Source organism: Rissa tridactyla, chromosome 1 (assembly GCF_028500815.1).
Source record: "Rissa tridactyla isolate bRisTri1 chromosome 1, bRisTri1.patW.cur.20221130, whole genome shotgun sequence".
In the NCBI taxonomy this organism is placed as follows: domain Eukaryota; kingdom Metazoa; phylum Chordata; class Aves; order Charadriiformes; family Laridae; genus Rissa; species Rissa tridactyla.
In genome coordinates, this window is record NC_071466.1 from 180,095,062 (window position 1) to 180,116,883 (window position 21,822).

The 21,822-nt window shown below is 38.1% G+C and overlaps 1 protein-coding gene across 1 annotated transcript in view; it reads right to left on the bottom strand.

Moving 5' to 3' along the window:
• Positions 1–891: 891 nt before the first annotated feature.
• Positions 892–21,822, bottom strand: part of MYRFL (myelin regulatory factor like) — a 44,545-nt gene continuing 23,614 nt past the window's right edge. Inside the window, exons 11-25 of the mRNA XM_054182672.1 lie at positions 19,980–20,180; positions 19,463–19,571; positions 18,875–18,984; positions 15,174–15,337; positions 14,497–14,560; positions 13,463–13,548; positions 12,607–12,678; positions 12,441–12,487; positions 12,159–12,323; positions 8,560–8,634; positions 6,012–6,099; positions 5,715–5,789; positions 3,590–3,698; positions 1,072–1,146; positions 892–978 (exon numbers count right to left, since the gene is read on the bottom strand). Of these exons, the coding sequence (XP_054038647.1) occupies positions 892–978; positions 1,072–1,146; positions 3,590–3,698; positions 5,715–5,789; positions 6,012–6,099; positions 8,560–8,634; positions 12,159–12,323; positions 12,441–12,487; positions 12,607–12,678; positions 13,463–13,548; positions 14,497–14,560; positions 15,174–15,337; positions 18,875–18,984; positions 19,463–19,571; positions 19,980–20,180 (1,527 nt within the window). The remainder of the gene's footprint in view (positions 979–1,071; positions 1,147–3,589; positions 3,699–5,714; positions 5,790–6,011; positions 6,100–8,559; positions 8,635–12,158; positions 12,324–12,440; positions 12,488–12,606; positions 12,679–13,462; positions 13,549–14,496; positions 14,561–15,173; positions 15,338–18,874; positions 18,985–19,462; positions 19,572–19,979; positions 20,181–21,822) is intronic.

The following is a 21,822-nucleotide window of genomic DNA, read 5'->3' on the forward strand; positions in this document are numbered from 1 at the left end:
TTGCCTTAAAAATGTACTTTCTAAATCTAAACAGAAAGATTTCTTCCATGCAAGTGTGTATCCATACGCGTCTTAGAAAGCCGTACAGGTAAGTCATTATTCTTCTCAAATATTTCTATTCTTTCATCACATTAGCACAAATCACAAACACCAAGGAAAAAAATTACCTGAATTTAGGAGTAAATAGTTCATTCCTGCCATACAGTTAAAAAAAAAAGGTAGCTGAAACATATCTCATTCAAACAGCAGCAATGTCGTTAAATCACATAATTGTAACGGTAATGATGGTATTGCTTTCTGAAATGGAAATACTTACACAAACCACTGAATTGACCCGTTGTTCCCTAACTTAATAGCGCTTATTTTAGAGGGCATTTGCACAGTGCCACATTTCTCTCTCAAAGTTTTGTTTGGTTTTGGTTTTGTTAGCAAAAAAAATAGTTTTATATATAAATAAAGGGCAGCAGATCCTAAAAGAAGGTATATGCCTGTAGGACAGAAGCACGTCTCCTGACTGCAAATAACATTTTATCATCTTACCATCTTTTGAGGACTGGAGCGTATCCCAGCTCAGCAGAGCTCCTACCCACTTGTTCTTGTCTGCTATATGTACAATATCATATAACTTCACTATGATCAATGGGATTATTTATTTACACATCATATACTCCATTGCCTCATGTCCTTTTAGAAACAGTTCCTGGAAAGGCAGTTGTTGTCAAACACTTTATTTTTCTCCTTTTTTTTTTTAATTTAAAGCGAAACAAACAAGAAAGTGTCATACAACTCAGCAAGAGGTTTAAAAAAATACGCAGAGCCATTCACAAGTCTCTTTTTCATATCAAGAGCTTCATTGTCTTTTCCCCAAAGAACAGAATGATCAGCAACATTTTAGTTACACTGCCGATAAAAATAGAAGTAGTAATCAGTAAAAAAAATTCCAGCAAAATAAGGATCTGTTGAGCAGCCTGCAAAACCCTGCAGAAGAAAAATAAAGGAGATTCATATAGGAACTTCTCTCAGTTCGAATGCTATTTGTCTTTTGCTGTGCTGCCATTTGAAAAGGCTTACCGGTACAGCTACACGGAAATGGTATGCGCTGTCATACAATTTAGCTACAGGGAGAGGCCAAATATGCTGACGTCCCTAGACGATAAATGAGAGAGAGAGATCAGATAACCTTATTTCACATGAAATTGGAAAGAAGAATAGGCTCTGGAAACATTTCATTGACAAATGCAGTGCAAAGTGATTATGATAACAAGACTGTAGTCTTGTTATCATAATCAACAATAACAAGACTGATAGCTGTAGTCAGAGCATTTAAAGACAAAGTGCTGACTTTAAACCCTGCAAATGTGGGTTTGCTCTGAGCAGCTCTGCCCAGGAGCTGACAGACATCTGGCTCCCAGCGACACTCATCTGGCTCTGAATAACTGAACTCCCTCTCTAGTTTTCCAAGCAAAACCCACAATAAATAGGGATCGTTCCTGATGTGCCAGGTGGCCCGAGAGCTCCAACGTGTAATAGTAGCATGTGGCAATTCTTCTGATTTTGAAACAGCAACTTTAGTAGTCCTCAGAAGGCAGTGAAAGTTCATATCTAAAGATATGAGTAGCATCTTCACTCAGTATTTCAAAAACAGATACAGGCAAGATTTCATGCTATTTTTGATTGCAGTGTTGTGCCATGTAGAAATGAAACAATATATTTTGTGTCTGAAATGTGTATGCTACAGTAAACAAAATAAAAGTCAATCCTCACCTCTTTTTAACCTAATGATCCATGGTAACTTTTATTTCATCAGTTTCTAGTGTCTCAACTCCTTCATCTTTCCCTCCTCCCTTCACTTTCTGATACATTCCCTTTGTTGGAGATGATGTGTTCACATGATACAAGTTATGTGAGACTGCTGAGTCCAAATGATTGCTGTCCTGCCCTTTGGCAGGGAATAAGCCTCCCAGTACCTAGGAAAATTCTCTTGAAAAAAAACTCTTCAACTAGGCAGCATTTCTATTCTGAGTCACATCAAACCTGAATGCTCGCTGCTGCTGGAGGCTAGTTAGCTTTAGTCTTTTGATGTGGATTTCAGGTTGACACAGGAAATCTCTTTGACCAGTTTTGGCAGTAAGCTTCAAGGATATTTCTGCCTTGCGAAACTCTCTGGGTCTGACATTTCAATTCTGTTGGAATTACAGCAGACAGGTCAAAACTTGGACAATTTTGGCTTTCTAATGTCTTTGCAGCAGTTGCAGATAAGCCTGTAACTTTTTGCAATGACATTTGAAAAGTTGATCAGAAAGTCGGCTTACGGGTGGGGGTATCCCAAGTGCTCTAATTTGACAAACCACGAAAAAAGTAATTTAAAATCAATTAAGCACATATCATGTATGGCACCATAGATCAGAAATCTAAAGACAACTCTGAAATTAATTCCAACTTCAGGGAGGTTTCTCCTGCAATGTGTTCAGAAATTATGCTGTCCTTGATCTGTCTTTCCTACTGTTTTAACTGGAATAAACATTTCCAAGCAATGTGGAAAAATGAGGCCTTGAGAGAGTCTTACTTTTCCAGCTAATTTGGAGGGAGTTTAAGGCCTTCATCAATTTACTGGAGATGATCAAAAGTTTGCATGATCCGGTCTCTAAATATTTTTTTACTGGGAAAAGCAAATATGTTGTAACAGCTTTTATTCCCCTTGAGGCAATCCAGAGAATGATATGTAAACAACTCTTGCTTCTACAACAAAGAACTTTCCCTAGAGATTTACTGGGAAACTCCTGTTCAGCCAGAAATACAAGGGAATACTACCATTGTTTCCAGTGAATTCAAGACTTAAAAACTGGAATTCATTACCCGCAAGACAATAATGGAAACGGTAGGGTAGATGAGAGTTTTGAGGACTGTCTCCTAAGGCCCTGGGTGAGAAGTACTCCTACTTCTCAAGTATCTCTGGAGATTATATGTGTGTGTGTATATATATATATATATGTGGTGGTGAGTTAGGCTGAAATATATATGTCAGGTTCTAATGGACTATTTATTTTTTCCAAATACACTATTAACAAGGCCAAGGTGACTATCTGGCATGAGCTACCCTCCTTTTCACACTCTGGAGCTAAAGATCTTCATGGTCTCTCTTATCTCTTCATTCATTCCTTACAAACAGTGGTGTATAAGGCTATTCAGCAGAACTAGGTATTATAACAAGTTTTATCCACCTTCCGTATCTCCCTGTACTCTAGAATGCATCCACACAATGTTGCTTGAATCAAGAGCATCATTCAAGGGATCGTGACATCTTACTTCTGAGACTGATGCTTTTATGAAAAGCAGACAGAGCTAGTAGAAGCGAACACCATTCTGGAGAGCAAGGGGAGGTTAAAGCTAATCACAAATTATTTCAGCACTGTGTGGCTTCAACCGCCAAAACTATCAGAAAAATGAACACATTTTTTCCTACATAAAGCTCAATTTTATTTTCAGTTTTGCACAGAACCTTTAATGTGAGAGATGAAAATGGAGCCATGTGCTGGGCAGTATATAAAAATGATCCCCACAAGACAGAGTACTGCTGCATAAAACTTACCTGTGTGGTTTCTAGGAAATCCTTCCTACTGTTTTGGCTTGAAGAATAATAGGAGCAATAATTTCCAAATGTGACTTTGCAGAGAAATAAAATCAACGGTTCTGTGGTACTTCAAGAAACAGAGAAAAATAAGGATCTATCAGACTGCTTTTAAATACAAGAATCATATATATAAATACAAAATTCATACAAGGCAAAAAGATCCAAAGAATTGAATTGTGAAGAAATAAAGCAGAGGAGCTTACTTCACTGGTTGATATAAAGGAGATATACCTAAGCCACCAACCTCTAATCTTCTCCCATTCCCTCACATGGATGGAGGGTGTTTTGCATTTAGAAATCTGGGTGATCTTTGCAGTTGTTAAGATAAATCTAGAAATGTACACTAAACTTCCTCAAACCTCAAGCGTGCTCATACTAGAAGCTACTGTATATAACTTTTTATATAAATGAATGGTCATGACATGCTGGCCATGACATGATGGCTTACATCATGCATAGGTATAACATACCTGTGCCAGAGGATATGGAAGAAATCCATAATAAGACTTAAAACAGGGACCTAGATAAATAACTCCCTTTTGCTATTGTACACATGCAAATATATCATTAAAAAGAAGTAAAAATATCCCAGACTTTGTCTGGAAAAGCAGTGCTAAACAGAATTTCATTCATAATTGTTTAACAGCAAATACCCCATGGTCAGTTCTTCTCAAAACTATCCCTAGAGTTTCCAAGCATTTCCTAGCGTACCAGATAGCTTTTCTGAGAAGAGTATAAACAAACAAAAAGTCTTGGAGATCCAAAGGAACTCAGATATGGCAATGTCTAGCAGAAAAATGAAAGCAGAAGGTGGGAAAAACGTGACATCAATATTTACAGTTTATGCTGCGGGGAACAATGAAGCAACCCCAGCAAAATGTGCTTTCAAACCTTAAGATATTTAAGAAACATCAATTTTAAAGCATATAATTCATATATGGCAGTTTCTCTGTCCTACACAGCTGTCAGTAGTGTGTGTTGATTTTATTTGATTGTATTCAGCAGGCATAAAAGTTTTCCAAATTTTTGAAGTAGTTACAATGTCTTACAATATCTGGACACAGCAATAATCCAAATATGTTTGGGTTTTCTTAAGCGTTTTGGGTTTTGTTAAGTTTGCAGCTTTGTTTAGTAAAGTTTATAGCAAAGTCCTATCCTAAAATCCCCCTCCTGCCAAACCAAAAACCAATATCCAAAATAAACTCAGCAACGGTAAAACTCTGAATATGATGTATCAATCCCTACACAGGAGGGTTGCATTATTAGTTTATAATGACATTCACTTAAGACAAGTTTTCAGTGGCTGTAGAAAACAAGCAGGCATTTCAGGAGTACTATTATATTTCCTCTTATCTGAAAAAGGCGGATGTTTACAAGGATAATATTCAAGATCAAAAGATTGGACCTAAAGACCATAACTTCACAGAGCCCCTTCTTGGACAGACAGGGGTCATGAAGTGTCATCAAGCAGAGTGTTTGGCAGCTGTTCTGGCTATCGTTGGCCTTTCTCAGAGAAGAGCCCCAAAAGAAAGGACTTGTTATTTCTGGGAGAACGCAATTGAGCTAGACTTTTATTTGAGGAGAAAATACTTGCTGAGAGGAATAAGTTTGCTGTTTATTCCCACTCTGAGTCACAATTTTATGCATTACAAGATGTTCCTGCACAAAAATCCCCTTTCACAGTGCTTGGCACAACATGCCAAAAAAGATGTTCTGTGGAGTTATAGATATATGTACCTAATAATATTTCTCTATATCAAAAAAGCTCAAATCCCTAGTATACAGGCCACAACCCTGCTAATACATGCATACATGTCTGCTGAAAAGATTGTTAAAATGAACCTTAAGACTACTGGGTTTTAATATCTGCATTAATGGGCGAAATTGTTATTGGGCTGAGAACAGTATTGGGCCTATGCTACAGCAAAAGATCTACCCAAAGGTCGACATTAATAACTTAGTCGTGCATAGATTTGTCCCACTCCTCTGAATAGGGACAAATTAGTGTCACAATAGAAATCAGAACAGAAATAGAAATGAACCACTGTCTTCTTATGTATGTATTATCTCTAATTGTACTTACTTTATTTCCAGTGAGATTTCTACATCCATGGGTGTATATTTGTTAACAGGAATAACATAGCTGTAATTTCCAGACCTGAAAAAGATGGCATTAATGCACATAAGATTTTGAGATAGGTAGTATCTTCGTAAAAACATGGAAATTGCATTTAAATTTAAAAAGAAAAAATATGACAAGGTAGAAAAAACTCCTGCACGCTAGAAGAAACAACCATGAGAATGAACCAGCCAAGTAGCAATGTCACATTAACGGTATTCTATTCCACCACAATAAAGCATAATAAAACAATTTACCTACCTGCACTGTAGATTTTTACTACAATAGCGATTGTCAATCCTTTGCTGAGTTTCCAAAATCTGTATGGAACTGATTGTTGTATCAATCCCTAAAAACATTAAGAATAATGTTTTCTTCTTGATTATTTCAGAAATCTTAGATAAAAGCATAATAAAATTGTAGTTAATATAGTGGCATCTACTCCCTTGCTTGCCACTACAGGAGCTGCTACAGGTCTCAATTACCACTCAGTAAAAAGCCTTTGGCTGATTGCCTTCATTCTGCTGTTACAGGGGAGACAAGATTTTATTTTGGGCAGACATTGAAGGCTATTTTGATGGTAGTCCAAGTAGGATACAACATTTCAATGTTCATTTTGATGTACTAGAAAGCATGCTCATGCAAGTAACCATTAATTTGAAAAACATTATCTTTGCTGAGAGAGATAATTTGAAATGCAACAAAACTTGTATCTAATCCTACGTGCAGCAAAACTACCTAACTCTAATGAGTATAATTTCTTCATAAAATGTGGCCTTGAACTCGCAAGAACTTAGAGTTTTGCAATATTCTACATATACGAATACCAGGAAATATGAATGAAATATGCTCAGCTAACCAAAAATATATATGCATTTTGATCCTAAGTAAACCGTGGCAATAGGAACAACTAAAACCAGTGGTAGCAGGATACTATATCGCTATATTCTGAACACTTATATCTTGAACTTGGAGGAAGTTTAGAGCCTGAGGAATGGGAATATGGAATAAAAACTCACAAAAATTTGTATTTTAGAATTAGCATCTCTGTGCTATGCAGGTGTTCTCAAAGGTGGCCAGTTATAGTGAGATGAAGGGTATAGCCATGATGGCATGGCTCTTCCCCGAGGCAGATTAACCCTGCAGAGAGCTAGGCAGCAAGAACCAGTGTGCTAACACAGCAGCACAGCTTCTACTTTCACAGCTGGCCTAGCAATCACTGCACTGAACTGCATCCTGAAAAGTGTATTATTTCTTCTGAATACATTTACAGCATTGGAACAGTGCAGGTTCATAGTCAGGACCCTCTCAGACCCCTAAACCAGCCCATTTCAGTCTGAAACGTGGAAGGGCCTCAAACTGAAGGGGTTGAACAGGTTTAATCCCCCCAGGTGGACCTAGGCTCACACTGCCAAGGTTTGGGACAGGGCCAGGTGGGGAGGGAGTGTCTCAGCCATCAGCAGATAGCCAGACTACAGCTGTTACCTACAGCATCAAGCTGCTGATTTTCAGTCTTGCAATGTGGTGCAGAAAGCATAAGGACAGCCCGGTTCAGCAGGCCCAAGCCTGCTCTTCACATCGTACTGCGAACACTGGTTTTGTGTTTCTGTTCCTCTGTTCCACAGCAACAGCTCCCAGCATTGCAAAGAAACTTGATGAATATAGGCTGACCCGTGCTCTGATTATAAAATAGTTGTGTGGTAGTATATACCTAACTCTCAGCATGTAAATATCCACACGTGTGCTTAAGTGACATGCTTAATTGAGCATGTTCATCCCAAAGAACTAGCACAGAAGAACATTTCCCTCTGACAGAGCATCTCATTACAACACGTATCATAGTAATGCCACAGAGGCCCTTTTCTGAGGTGTGTAGCCATGCAAAAAAATCAGAAGGGGAATGATTTTTCCCAGATCATCCCACTGGAGCATACCCAGACAACAAGTAGAACCTGTGTTCTACTCCTCTCATTGCCCTGGGTAGCAACCTGCTTTAAGTGCATGCCGGTGTATAGATGCTTTATCATCCACATGTTGCCTGAGATTTAATTGAACATTTATAAAAAAAAACTAAACCTTAAAACAGAGCATCCACATAAACAGAAAAGACAAGGCGTAACCCTGGTCGTACTGAATGAATGCCAGAGCATACCATTACAGCATATGTAATGTTATACTCATCTTCACAGTAAAGAATCAATATTTTCAGCCCAGACTGGCTCTGACAGCAGTGCACAGTCACTAAAAGGGTGAGCCTGAAATCAAGCCAAATGTCCTACGTCAACGAACTTCATTTCATCTCCACTGATGGAGGCAGTGTCAGGATCCTAAGGCAGACATGGTCTCTCTCAGCAGCTGATGTTTTTAATCCACTAGGTCAAATGGGCCAAAGCCCAAACACTTCCTTTACACCGTACCATGCATTTCCTGCACACAAATACCACACTCACACACTTAAGCATTTTGCTGTATACGGGTTAGCACTGTTGAGTACCATACAAGATTTCAGCCCCTGTCAAGAGAAAAGTCAGTTATCATTTTATTGCACCTGAAGCCAAGTCAAAGAGCTCCCTAGAGAGGGCAGCCAGAACGTCTACATCTAATGAGGATGTAAGAATACATTGAAATGACCAGAAAACTATAGTGAATCACAGGTATTTAATAGATTCCTAAGTGCTAATTCTCTATAATGACCAGTTATAAATGAAATTTCTCTAAATCACAGCAGCAGAATTCCAAGCCTAAAGGTAGCTTTTCAAAGTTATACAATTATACATTTCAACAGTTTTTAAAAAAATATGAGACTTACAGTCATTTCCAAGATCAGGTCTTCTGTTAGGTTTTTTGATCAGATTTCTTTTGGGTAGCATGTCACTTCTGTTTCCTGTGGAAGGATCTATGTACAAATGTCCCCAGGTTAGCCTTGTACAGTTGTAACAGCAAAATATAAATACAACATCAGGAAATGTTTTGTTAATTATCTCTTTGATAAAGGCATACATAACCATGACAGAAACCTTTAAAATAAAGAATACCTCTATTCAGAAGATATACACAGTCAAAAGAAGTTCGTAGATAACAAGAAACAAGTTTCTGAAATTCTACAGAATATCTGAAACCCTTCAAAAAATAGTCTAATAGAAAAGACTTCATACCACACACAGAATATCACCAGTTGTTATAATAGAGAGCCAAAGTGAAAGTCAACATCCAGTCAGGCACTTCAGCACAAATCTGATGATAAAGCCACATCTTTCTTATTAGTGAGAAAATTAATAAATAGGCATCTGCCATGCAAACATAGGCCAGGGGAATAACTTAGCTTTTTGAATAGGAGATGTAAGACAGTGAGGACTGACCGAACTGAGACACAGTACTTCACAAAGAGAAGGCTGAGTCATAATTAAAGAAACTAATACACAGCTCTAACAACATGATCACCACGTTCACTGATGTCACCTCTGTAATTTCAAATATTGAAGTAGGTTGGGAAATATAAGCTTTAACTCTATTAATTTTCCCAGCATTTCTCTAGAAAAGTGAGCTTTAAAAGATCTTTTGAATAATGACCACATTGTACAACCTGGGGAAGGCAAAAGACCCTTCAAGCCCATGGGAAATGGTTTAAAGCTATTCCTGTGCTTTTACACTAATTGCCAGCCAAGAATCTGTCCAGAGACATGTTACCAATAAACTGGCACCGCAAAATATTGATCTTACCTAAACTAACATTGTTCATCAAATACCATTTCATCTGGGAAAAAAAGGAATCATGTATTTCTAGAATACCAAAATGCTCCATTCTCACATTTTTCAAAGGAAACATTCTGATTTCAAAATGACTGTTTAAAACAGAAGTCACTGCTTCACTGTATAAAAATTTATTTTACAAAAAGAAGGATCAAAATGCATAATTTCACTGAGACTGAAACAAGTAAGTTGGATTGACCTTACTGTTTTATTATTCACTCCAGATTTTTGTTTTCATTTCAGTATTGGGAGATATGAAAATTCAGACTTTCCTCATGCTAGTGGGTGACTGAGAGCATGGAACAACATTAACAACTGGAATCTGAGGACCCAGAATACAAAATCATCTCTGGGATTTCCATCATTTTTGTGTTTTGATATGAATCTGTGATACTGCTCCTAGTTATTCCTTGAATCCATTTTCTATTTACTTGTTCATCACTCAGATTTGCCAGTTCTGCCAACTTAGATGGTAACTGTTGCATTTAGTAGCCATCTGCTGTCACGTTTCATTACACTGTGATCTGCTGCCATGCACCTAGACAAATGGCTACTGAATACATACAATCAGTTATACATGTACAGTAGGTCTTGGGGCAGATGTAAAAAAGAGCTGTTCATTCTCTCATTCTTCCTTTTAATTTACAAAATAGTTGTCACATCTTCCTTTCACTTTTTTCTGTTTTCTCTTAATAGTCTAGATATGTTAGCAATGCATTGAAACTGCTGAAGGGTATTCACGCTCCTCAGTTCTGCGGAAATCAATAGGAGTTCGAAAGTCTAAATCCTTCAGTTCTTAAGCCAAATAAAGTGTGAGGAAAAAAGGCCACATTCAACTAGACTACATAAAGATGTGCTGAATTTTCATTTAATAAATTTTGTCTTGCTTATGAATGCTTTTATTCCTACCTGAACACTCCTAACAGCCTTCTCCTCAACAAATCTGAGATGCAAGGGATTAGGAGCTACAGTGGATGCACTAAGTAATAGCCTGCACCCATAGAATTCAGGTAGAGTACGGTGGAACAGTAAAAGGTCTGCCAAACATGAATTCCTAAATTAGCATTTAATTCAACTGCAATTTTAAATAGTTTTATCTTTTCACGAATCGGACTAATCAGCTGATTTTAAAATATCCACTGTTTATCTTGATTATTCCCCATATTTAACTCTTAGCTTTTTGTTCTGAAAAAATTTTCCTTTTCATTTATCTTGGCTACAGCTACATTAAGCAGCTTGTTGGTTTTCCTTCTGTTTGGATTTCATATTGACATTGTTACCTTCCATCTGGGGATACATTCAGCTTCATTAAACTTGTGCAGATCTGAAATCTTTCAGTAGCTTATGTACTGTGCTGATTTTTCACTCTTGGATCCACACTTAATGCTATTTGGAGCATAAGACCTTGAGAAGGTAATGCTTTGTGTTTATTCTTATCTTCTCTTTCCACCTAATATCAAAAGCAGTCAGCTGGGGATGGAAGGTTTTCATATTTCATTTTCATCTGTCTATAGCTCCCTCATTTGTAAATGAGATTAATGTCTTTTTAATTAATTAACACTCTTTCAGGCAGCAGAGCAATACAAATCACTTAGGTATGACCTCTTGAAAGCACTGTATTGAGCTGTATGTGCCACAGGGCTTACTGCACGCTAATCACAAGAATCACAAGGACCACTTCCATGCAGCTTGTCTGCAGACAACAGCACTTTGCAGTATAAAGAATGGCCAGTGGGTGAATCCCACTGAAACAGTTCATGTGATAAGAGTGTCACAGCAGTTGGCAATGCCTGCCCTGGTAGACATTTGTACTTCAGAGGCTGAACTGCATCCATCCCCAATTTCACCTCAACTTGTCAACTGTGTTGGTGCAAGAATTGTTCCCAAGGCCAAGAAAAGAAGAGTACGAAAGCTGGCCTTAGTAATACTAATACTTGCTTCTAGACACTGACAAAGTTAAGGTCTGGGAAAGAGGAAAACAAATTCCAACAACTTGTACATACCTTTATGTATAAAATCTTTCTTATAAATATTATAAAAGCTGTAAACAATACACCTATTCATATATTACACGCATAACATCTGGCAGACAATATCTGAAAGAGAATTCATTCCAGTAAAAGTAATTTATTTCATAGAACTCTGCCTTCAACTAACATTTCTCTACTCAAAAACCCAGCCTGAATGAGTGGAGTTTTAATTCTAAGCTTTCTGGCAATTAAACTTCTCTCTCTGCCCACAGAGAATATGTAATATCACCACACTGTGACACCATTGTGTGTTTTGGGTTTTTTTACATCTGTTAATTCACCCTCCACTACCCCCAGTCAACTCCTGGCCAACTGTAGCCAAAGGTTAATTAAAAGGATTAGTGACTTTCTGGTTCACGTGAAATCATTTACCATGAATGGCCAGGAAGAACAGCGACACCTGACAAAACATCTTAGGACCCAGAACTCATAAAAGTAAACAGGACAGATTTTTCAAAAACATAGTGATGGCAGTGACGATTAGTTATATCGGGGTTTTTTTAAATCCTCTGGACTGGGCTGTTTTGGTGGAAGGTAACTATCTTTAAAGATTCTTGCCTCTTTCCCTGCACTCTTCATATAGTGTTTGTTCAAATGGTAAATAATAGAAATTAATGCTTCAACTTACGTGTCTCCTTTGTATTGGTTTTCTCGTAACTTAGAGATTGGACTTTTTGTTGGTGAATTGGACAACAATAGACCCTGTCACAAGGCAAAATGCCACAGAAATTCACTTCAGGGATCCTACTGATGGGTTGCGTGCTCTGAGAAATTGTGCTTTCCCCCTGCAATGCTAAAGGAAAAAAAAAAAGACATAATTTTCACTAGTGCTCTGTGTCTATTGGCATTTTATAATAGCATAGAAATTGAAAGCCTGTTACGTGTATGCAGACCAGCAGAGATACAGTACCTGCTGTAGTGGTAGAGGGAGAGAGTATAACAGAACTTGAGGTACTGCTGATGAAGAAAAAGAAAAACAATTCATTAAGAAAAGGACATCAGAGCTGTGGACCAAAACAGACTGGTCCACAATCTATTACTAATTCCCATTCATTAACACTAATTCAACTACTTGCCTGTATATCGGATGTTTTTCAAAACGTCTGTCATGAACACTAAGTAAATAGAGGGTTGATATTGTCAAAGCACTGTAGAAAGAGAATTATTCTGTAGATTTACATCCAACTCTTATGTAACATAACGTGAATAATACCTTGACAGCACCTTGTCCAAATGTAGTAATGTTAAGAGTTAACTATCTAATCACTTCCCCTTTAGTGGAAAAAAAATTGACTAAATTTAATCCGTTTTAGGTCAGATACTCGTATACAGCTACATTCAACATAAAATATGGTCAGTTTTCCATTGTAAATAGAATCACAACACCAGTTCAAAGTACTCAATTCACAGAGACATTGTAAGGCACAGGATTTTGGACTGGAAATAGAAAATGGCAGTCTCAAAAGTCCAGAGCATACTTTCCTTTCCGCAAGTCCAATGTCACAAGTTAAACTTTCAGAGTCACAGGACTGCCTGCTACATTGGGAACAAGTCCAGCTTCATTTCACACAATAGAATCACTCTGTACATCAGAAATCATACTTAGGCACAGAATGATTGCATAAAACATGCAAAGTCTCATGAGTCCAGCTTTGGACCTGTAGCACAAGCCACCAAGATGCATTTAAGGTGCACCATACATTGTGACATGGACAGAGGTTAGTTGCATGTGCACCACAAAAGTATCTCACTTTTCTAAAACAATTTCAACTTTACAATATTACCAGGCACATTCACTGTAAATTTTAATACACTGTGTTCTTTTGAGTAAGAATGGTAAGAAGAAGAAAAAAAATTGCAATCTTCTTTCTGATGAGATAAGTAGAAAGGGGAAGGGAGAAACAAGTCAATTGGTTGATAATTAATTGTTACCATAGTGCCATAATAGCAACCAAAGCTATTATAGTCACCCGGAAAATCTTCACGGAGAAAGACTCTTTCCTCTTTGATAAACAAACCTAGAAAAAAAAAAATGTCTGGTTAATTTAAGTGGCACAAAACTAAGCTACTAGTAGTAGATTAAGAAATACTACACTAGTCTGACTTTAAATTAACCTTGTTTCTTTCAGAGGAACCATAAAAGTTATCCTTATACAGGGGTCAACATCTAAAGAGAAAAACTTAAGTAATGAACGGCTCCCTCAAACTGCAAGCGCACCACACACTGTTGATAGTCTGGGGACACAAACGCTACACAGGAAGAAAGCGTGGGTAAAAATAACAGCTCCTTCTCCTTTCTTCCTGCCATTTTTCGTACTCTTGAAGTATTTCAAAATCAAATTAAGAACTCAGTAAGCAGTTGCCAGAACTAAAAGATGAGCAGCTTTCACTATATGCTCAGACCATGTTAAACCAGAGCTGGTGTAAATACTGAAGGCAGGCGCTTTCCAAACAATCCCTGTGAAAAGGGGTCTCCTCTTTCTATTTCTATTCAGCAATAGCAATGACATCCTATCCAGGTCTTAACCACCTGAAAGACAGCATTATCCAGTACGAAACAGGAGATGCTAATTGCAAACCACAGTGAAAGACTCGTCCAAGGAGAAAGCTGAGGAAGAATTATCACTGTGCAGACTTCTAAGCCAAAATGAGCATTTCTGTGTAAGGCTGCACTGCACCATGTGAGCACAGCTACAGGCTCAACAGTCCTCTCCTGTTGAGGTCTCTTCCTTCATACCATCACACACTATGGATCTGTTCTCACACACAATATATAGGCAAGAAGTGCAAGTGGCTCATATATATTTTCTATCTCAGTACAGTCAGTTTTTAAGATTCTAGCATGACACTAAATAATTCCGGCTAAGGAATTTGATTTTATATTTAGAAACATGAAAGCTGTCACCAATGTTTCAACACTTACACAAATTCTCATAGTCATATTTCATATATTTAATTTCACTCACCTTGCTGGATGTTAGTGGGACTGATTTATTTGATGGCAAAAGACTAGTAGCTCGACTATACCTGCTGTAAGAGACAAAATCTCTTTAATACTCAAATGCTTCAGCAACTAATAAATGAAAAAGGGTCATCTTCAATAGAGTGTTAATGTCACTTGCCTTTGCAACTTTAATGTTTAAAAAGAGAAAGGCAAAAGTCTCATCAGATTCATTTTCAAGAACAAAGGCCTCCAGTTAACTCATTCAGGTGAATGCTATTAAATGCTACATTTGATTTCAAAGAAAACTTGGGGAAATGTTTTAGAAATGGGAAATGGTTTAGAAATAGGAAATGCCCATCACTTCCACCAAATCAATAATGAAGATTCTTTCTTGCAGAAGCAGCTCTGCAGATTTCTCTTAGCAGCAATTTACAAGCTCCAGGGCTGTAACTGGACGTAATCTACCCTTGCTTTATCCAGCTGAAGCAATTACAAAAATGACTGGCATTTAACAGCCATTTCAAACATTAATTTTGTCAGTGAGTTAAAAAATATGAGAAATTTGCATTTTTTGCACAACCTAAACGCTGGAAATGAGCTGAACTCCACTCTCAAGTAAAACTGGTTTTCACTTCTACCACAGAGACCCCTTTACCAATTTCTGTGACAACTATCAGAGAACATTCCAGACAGAGGTACCTGACTTTGCTCTCTTCACTGACTGTTGACTTTAAACTGCTCATCCGTTTCAGCCTGGCCAGTTTCCTATTCCACTGCTCCAATTCTTCTATTCTGACTTCAAGATTGTTGGTTAGTTTACAAAGTTGCTTTACAGCACCAACATTTTCCATGAAGATCTGATCCTAAGAAGTAAAACAATGACAGAAGTAGATACAGTATATTCATCACTCAGATGTAACAAGCCATAATGAGTACAGAATTCACCTATGTAAGGATACACTGACTATTTAAAATGCCAACACAAGTTATGTCACTGTAAATGAGATACACTTATGACTATGTAACCCTTTTGCTAGATTGTAAAAATTGTTTATGTTCAATTTGCAGTAAACTGAAAATGGGGACTTGCAGAGAAATTTGAAGAAGCCAAAGGGCTTTGTAGACCAAGAATTTAAACTACAGCTTACCTTCATACTGTGCTGAATTTTAAACCTTAACACCATCACAACAGGCATCTACTATTTGATTTGTAGTGCTGCATCCCTTAACAAAATGTACATCCAATCATCTACCTACAGGATTGACTAGCCTAGCTCAGACAAGCCAGAGGGGCTATTCGTCTTGTACATATAACATGAACCACACAGGAATCAGTGAGACAAGGAAAGATCCAAACCAGAAGTCAGGCTGTGATCGCATGATATTTTGTTCTCCCCTTCAACCTCTCCAGCCTCTTACAGGAGTCCTATAAGTTCCAACACCGTGATCAGCTCTGCAACTAACACAGTTCAGACATCCTCCATTTACTCCATCTGAATACTTTACCCAGGAAAAGCCCTCTATTCTTCTACCCCTGCTTATCATCTAGGTATCGATCTGCTGATGAAGACACCCTCAGTACAACCACCAGGTAGTATTTTATCCATTTCTGAGACAAAAATGGTTACTGATCCACTGCAGGAGCATGGTAACAGCATGCTTTCTTTGCTGTGTTTGAAAGAATGGCTTTCTCATACTAATGTACAACCAGAATGACTCCATTAAACCTTGGATGAAGCTTTTACTGCAGTTAGTGTTGCTAAGTGTTCCAGTCTAGTCAAGTCACGCAGAAGGGAGGCAAAAGCAGAGTTTTGCCTTTCACGTTGCAAATGCCACGCACACCTTTCTTTCAAAGGTGACTGCATTCCACAAAAACAGACAGTATTTTGTATAAACAGAACCAGAGCACAGTATTAGTGGTAAGCTGCAAACTTCTCCACTGCCAGAAGACCAACAGCTTGCTTAATTAAAAAGTGACTTTAAAATAACCTCCTGTGCCTAGAACTGTGAAATCATTTATACAACCACTTGTCCCCATACCAATGATATGTAGCAGCTGCCCTTTCCATTCTCTTCAAATCATGCATGGATCTCTTCTAGGTAACTTCAACTCACTGAAAAAATGGCGCATCTGGCAAAATGTAGGAATACTTTCTTTGAGAAAAAAGGACTGATTTTTACTGCCTCACTGATGACAAAGTACTGAGTACAGTGTGATTGAGAAGAGAGATTCTTGTCCCAAAATAGCAAATTTCCACACAATTGAGACATTTCTCGAAAAAGTAGCAGAGCCTAGTTCAAATGTGTAATGCAATCAATTAATTTTACAGAGCTTGACAGCTCCAAACAGGTAACTGACAAAGAGACACAACCAAATCAGCCAATATTCTGCTTATCTGTACCTAAACTTGGAATGTGAGATAACAAAGTTCAAGGCCTCATCACCTGCCTAACTGAAAGCAAAGATATGAAGCGCTGTCCATTTACTACTCTAGGTGCCAAGCTACTCTGGAGTTGGGAGCTCCAGAGATTTAGAGCAGATATTTCACCTGGGACATCAGATGTCCCAAGGATCTGAATTCAATATACATCTTAATCAGTTAGACATAGATGTATCCTGCCCCTGTCTCCCCAACGGTCACAGAATATCACTTCCCAACTGCCACAGGTGTTTGGAGGAAGAGGAGAAAGCACAAATTGCACTGCAGTAATTTACCTAACCATATTAAAACAACGTCAAAGTGTTTGTGAAGTGATCTCAGACCTAGCAAATTAGTCAAGAAAAAGCTAAGCAGTAAATACGCCATTGCTGTAACAAGTCATTCCTGCTTGGGCCACATCCACATCACCCTGCAGGTTGCAGCAGGCTTTCTCCATTTGTGAGGTCACATCCCTGGAGCACATCCTGGCACGCACTGACCAGAGACTGAAGCTACAGAGGAGAAAGGGAACATGATGGGTTCAAACAGCAGTGCTGAGACACTGTTACAGGCAGCATTTTGTGTGATATTTCAGCAAAGAGAGATACTTCCATCACATACATTTTGTAGCATTTTTTTTCACTAAATCAAACACTCAATTGTCCAACCTAAAAGTTTTGTCATGAAAAAACTGACTACCCCAGGGAAGTTTTGCAGGGGCTCAAAAATGCAAATGCAGCTGCCACACAATGTAACAGGAAGGGCCAAAGGGCAAAATGAACCCAACGTCACTATCTAACACCACTGCTCTTCTATGAGCATCTAGAAATCAGCTACAGGCTGGAACCTTGACCAAATACAGCAAATTTTCTACAAATCTCGTTTCCAATAGTATCTCTAGAAAGTGCTCTTTCCACAGCTTTATTCAATGTGTCTAATTCATGCTTCCTTTACATGGAATACAGCCTAGGAGATTTAACCTACAAATTTAACTTATTTGTAGCCTATCAAAATACAAGTGAAATGCAATATTTTTTACAGATCTTTTCTCCAACTTTGATGGTGTAAACTTGTGTTTTCTATAGAATAATGAAAGAATGCATGATTATAATGAACACAGGATCGTGTTCACGACATCATCCAGACAAGACAACGTTACCAATCTGCAAAACCTCCCTCTTCCAATTATCAGCTGTAAGCGGGAAAAAGCTGGGAAGTGGTCCTTGACCTGCAGTGAACCAGTGCACAACAGAAGGGCCGCTCTGCCCCTCTGCAGCTGGGGCCGAACACTGTCTGCAGTCACATGTGACTGGACTCTGTGACTGACAGTCCCTTGCAGTCCTATTTCTACAGGAAATGTAGGGGAAGAGAGCACAGGACAATAGACTAAGGCATTGTTTCCAACCTAGGAGCATAGTAATTACTTTGTATGCCATAAACATTTTATAGTATATGATTTTGAAGCTATAGTAAGGATTTCAGATGGCCAGAAAAACCTTCCCACAGAGCACAGAGAATTAGCATTTGTATTTGGTATGAAGTAGTTATTCCAGGATTAAAGTAAGGACGTTTTTATTTAACAAATAGAATGCCATCACTGTTTAATTAACTTCTGGAACACTTAATTAACTTAAACACTTAAATACAAAAGAATGTTTTGGAGTCCCACTTGTTGGACCAATGCTATGAAATCGCTATCCACCTTTATCCAGTAAAGTTAGGTTTTTTCCTTTTCTCTTTTATTGTATGTTTATTTATTATTATAACAAGATTTTAATGTAAATAGTTTTTGTCATTAAAAGATTCAGCCATTTACTAACACCTGGTGGTTCAGTTTTTCTCAATGATTTGCCAAACACTATTTCTGTAAATACATGTGGAGGCCTACAGCTTTGTATAAAGCCTAGTGTGTGTTTATAGCTCCATAGACGAAAGGAACAGTCTAAATACACACCTCCACTTTCTCTCCCAAGACCATACCTTGTCAACCATGAGGAAGTTTTCTATTTTTTCTCCATCATCACAAGAAACATCACCAACTTCTCTAACAGCTTGAGGTAAAAGCTCCTTCACTTCCTGGGCTATTATGCCTGTTCACAAGATAACATAAACTAAAGTCAGGAAACACAGTGTCATACTGTTGACCATGGTTGTGCGCTTTCAGTTGGCCATTCTTAAAGCTACAGGTAGGACCAAATATGATCTAGAATTTCTCTGTGGTTGGAAAATTCAGGATTTCTTTTTTTTTCCATTCCACAGAAAACAAACAGCAACCTCTAGAATTCCCATTTCTCTGCAATAAGAACTAAATTTTCTCTGATCACTTACTTCATTTTCATTAAACCTCTGGAAAAGTAACCTTCTATCTTTAAAAATTGAAACAGAAGTTGGAAAATTACCAGAAATACTTAATTTTGGCATTTTTATACCACAAGAGAAACACAAAAAAGTGTGCAATTGTAGTATCCTAAGAAATGAGGATGAAATAGCAGGGTGTTAAAAAGGCACTATGATACAAGGAACAATAGCAGAAGTTAATGAAAAATGGGAACAGAGCTGACTGAATACCTGTTTCATGGGTATTTTTTATTCCCATAACAGATGCAAATTCAGGCTTGTAGTCATACTCCACCAGCCTCATTTGGGTTATCCTTCTCAACTGCTCATTCGTATCGACCTAGTTGGACAAATACCAAGATTCATATGTTGAAACACTAAGAATGATCATGGCATCTAGGACTTCAGTGAGATAGCAAGAAGCCTGACATGGCCACTTGGCCGATCCTTGCATCAAAAAATATGGACAATCTTCCCATTCCCCATTAGCAAAGTGTTATTTGTATTTGTATTGCCAGCTCCCCTTCAGTCTGACAACTCCCATTTACACAGATATCCCCAGCTTCTATGGTCAGCCTCTTCCAAAGTCCATAGGCAGTGGCTCTTCGGAGCACAGCAGTACACGCGATTTCTTTAGGCAGCAGTTCAGCACACCCTAGATAAAGAAGCTGCTTCACATGCCAGAACAATGATCCACACATGTGCTGTGGTGCAAACATAAATGCCCTAAATACTCCACAGCCCTCACCTCCCGGATATTCTGTTTTGCTCGGCTGTCAGATGGGTGCATGACTCTGCCCATAACTTTTGCATTTCCGCAGACAACCAGTGCTTCGTCTGGTGCATCTGTGTTAATTCCTACTCGACCATGACAGACTATCGTCTCTGGAACATGTCCTCGCTGCCACAGTGCATCACTGTCATTCTCAAACTGCCCTGGGTTGGATGCCTGGAAGAAAAAAAATTATATTTAAAGATATAGTATAACATAGATGTACTATTGTTTATTCCATCAGGAATTCAGGGAAAACGAAATGTCAAATCTTTAATATTTAAATTGTATTCAAGAGCTTTTCTAACACACCAACAGAAAAAAAGAGCGGAGTCACTTCTAAGTAAGTGTGTCTACCCATACACATGGCTTTTTCCCTTCAATTCTACTTTATCATCACCTTAAGCTAAATTATCAATGTCCAAAGCTTTCCAAATTTTAACTTTGACATTATGCCATATAACCATTTATTTACCAGCAAATTTTAGCTGAGGCTGGAAATCACAAAAGAGCAAACAACGCAGAGATTAAACACATGTGTTCATAAAATCCTCCGTAATGTTTAAAATCAACTCATATTAGAAATTTCATGTCAAGGAAACAGGGTCTTTCAAAGAACACCAACAAAACAATGGAGTGTGTATAATTAGAAAAGGCATTTGAACTCAGTAATTAATATATTTTTTTTAACTTTGAATTCAGGCTTTAAAATTTGAGGCTGAACAAAAAGTATTATCACGATAAAAAGTTCGTACTCAATTAAAGAAGCCAGGCTTTCACAACGCTTTGCCATCTACAAGCCACGGTGCTGTGCACTTATCACTGTTTGCCACAATTAGAGCATGATCTGATATGCCTGATAACCACTACTCAGCTGGTAGTTTTGTTATGTTATGTTTGAGTGTCTAAAGGGCCAGAACATGAGTTGCTCTCTCTCACAGTGCATTTGCACAGCTTTGCCACTTCAAGGTAGCTAATGGCTGGCTGACTGTACCCTGCCACTGAAGCCCTGTCAGACATCTGGAAAATGACTATTTTTTTTCTTTCCAGCTTTCCTGTTGATGTTTTCACCACTTCAAATCACAGCCTCTTGATCCTTCTGCTTTTCTGCCTTCTTTTTTCTTTGTCTGGAATAGTGGCCAGGTTTGCAAAACCTCATTCCCTGGATTCTTATTAAAAACTGTCTTCATTAAAATTTCAAAGGAATCTAACTATAAAAATGGTAGAAAAATGTAAATTTCAGAATCTTACATAAAAATATATATCTTATAAGGTAACAGTAATCCCAAGGATGGGTCAAATGTGAAAATTCAACAGCTTTCCCAAAATAGTAAAGAGATATTTGTAACACTGCTACAGTGTTACAGAAGAGATACAGAAAGAGAAATTCAGACGAAAGCAGTATTGTGGAAAATAATGGGCAAAAAAGGAAAATAACTAAATATACAGGAGTGACACAAACACAAGCTTCAGTGTCCCGAAACAAAAGAACCCACAGCAACAGCCAGGATGATAAAACTTCTCAGCAGGGCAGAAAACTACTGAACTCCAAACATTGCTTTCAAAACCCTTTCGCAGCTCCACCCAGAAAGGAGCTCTTGGCTGTATTGCCCTCCAAAAACCCAACCGTAACTGCAGGAAGAGGGCTTATGGCACAAGAGGACACAAAGTTATGTGCCAGACAAAAAAGGAGCCAGAATTCAAATCATCTGAAAGCCCTCGTCTTCCTTTGGCAGCCCCTGTGCAACACCACACACACACTGGGGATTTGCACTTTTGCTCTCTCCAAACCCTAATCCTAAACCAGGCTGTAATCATA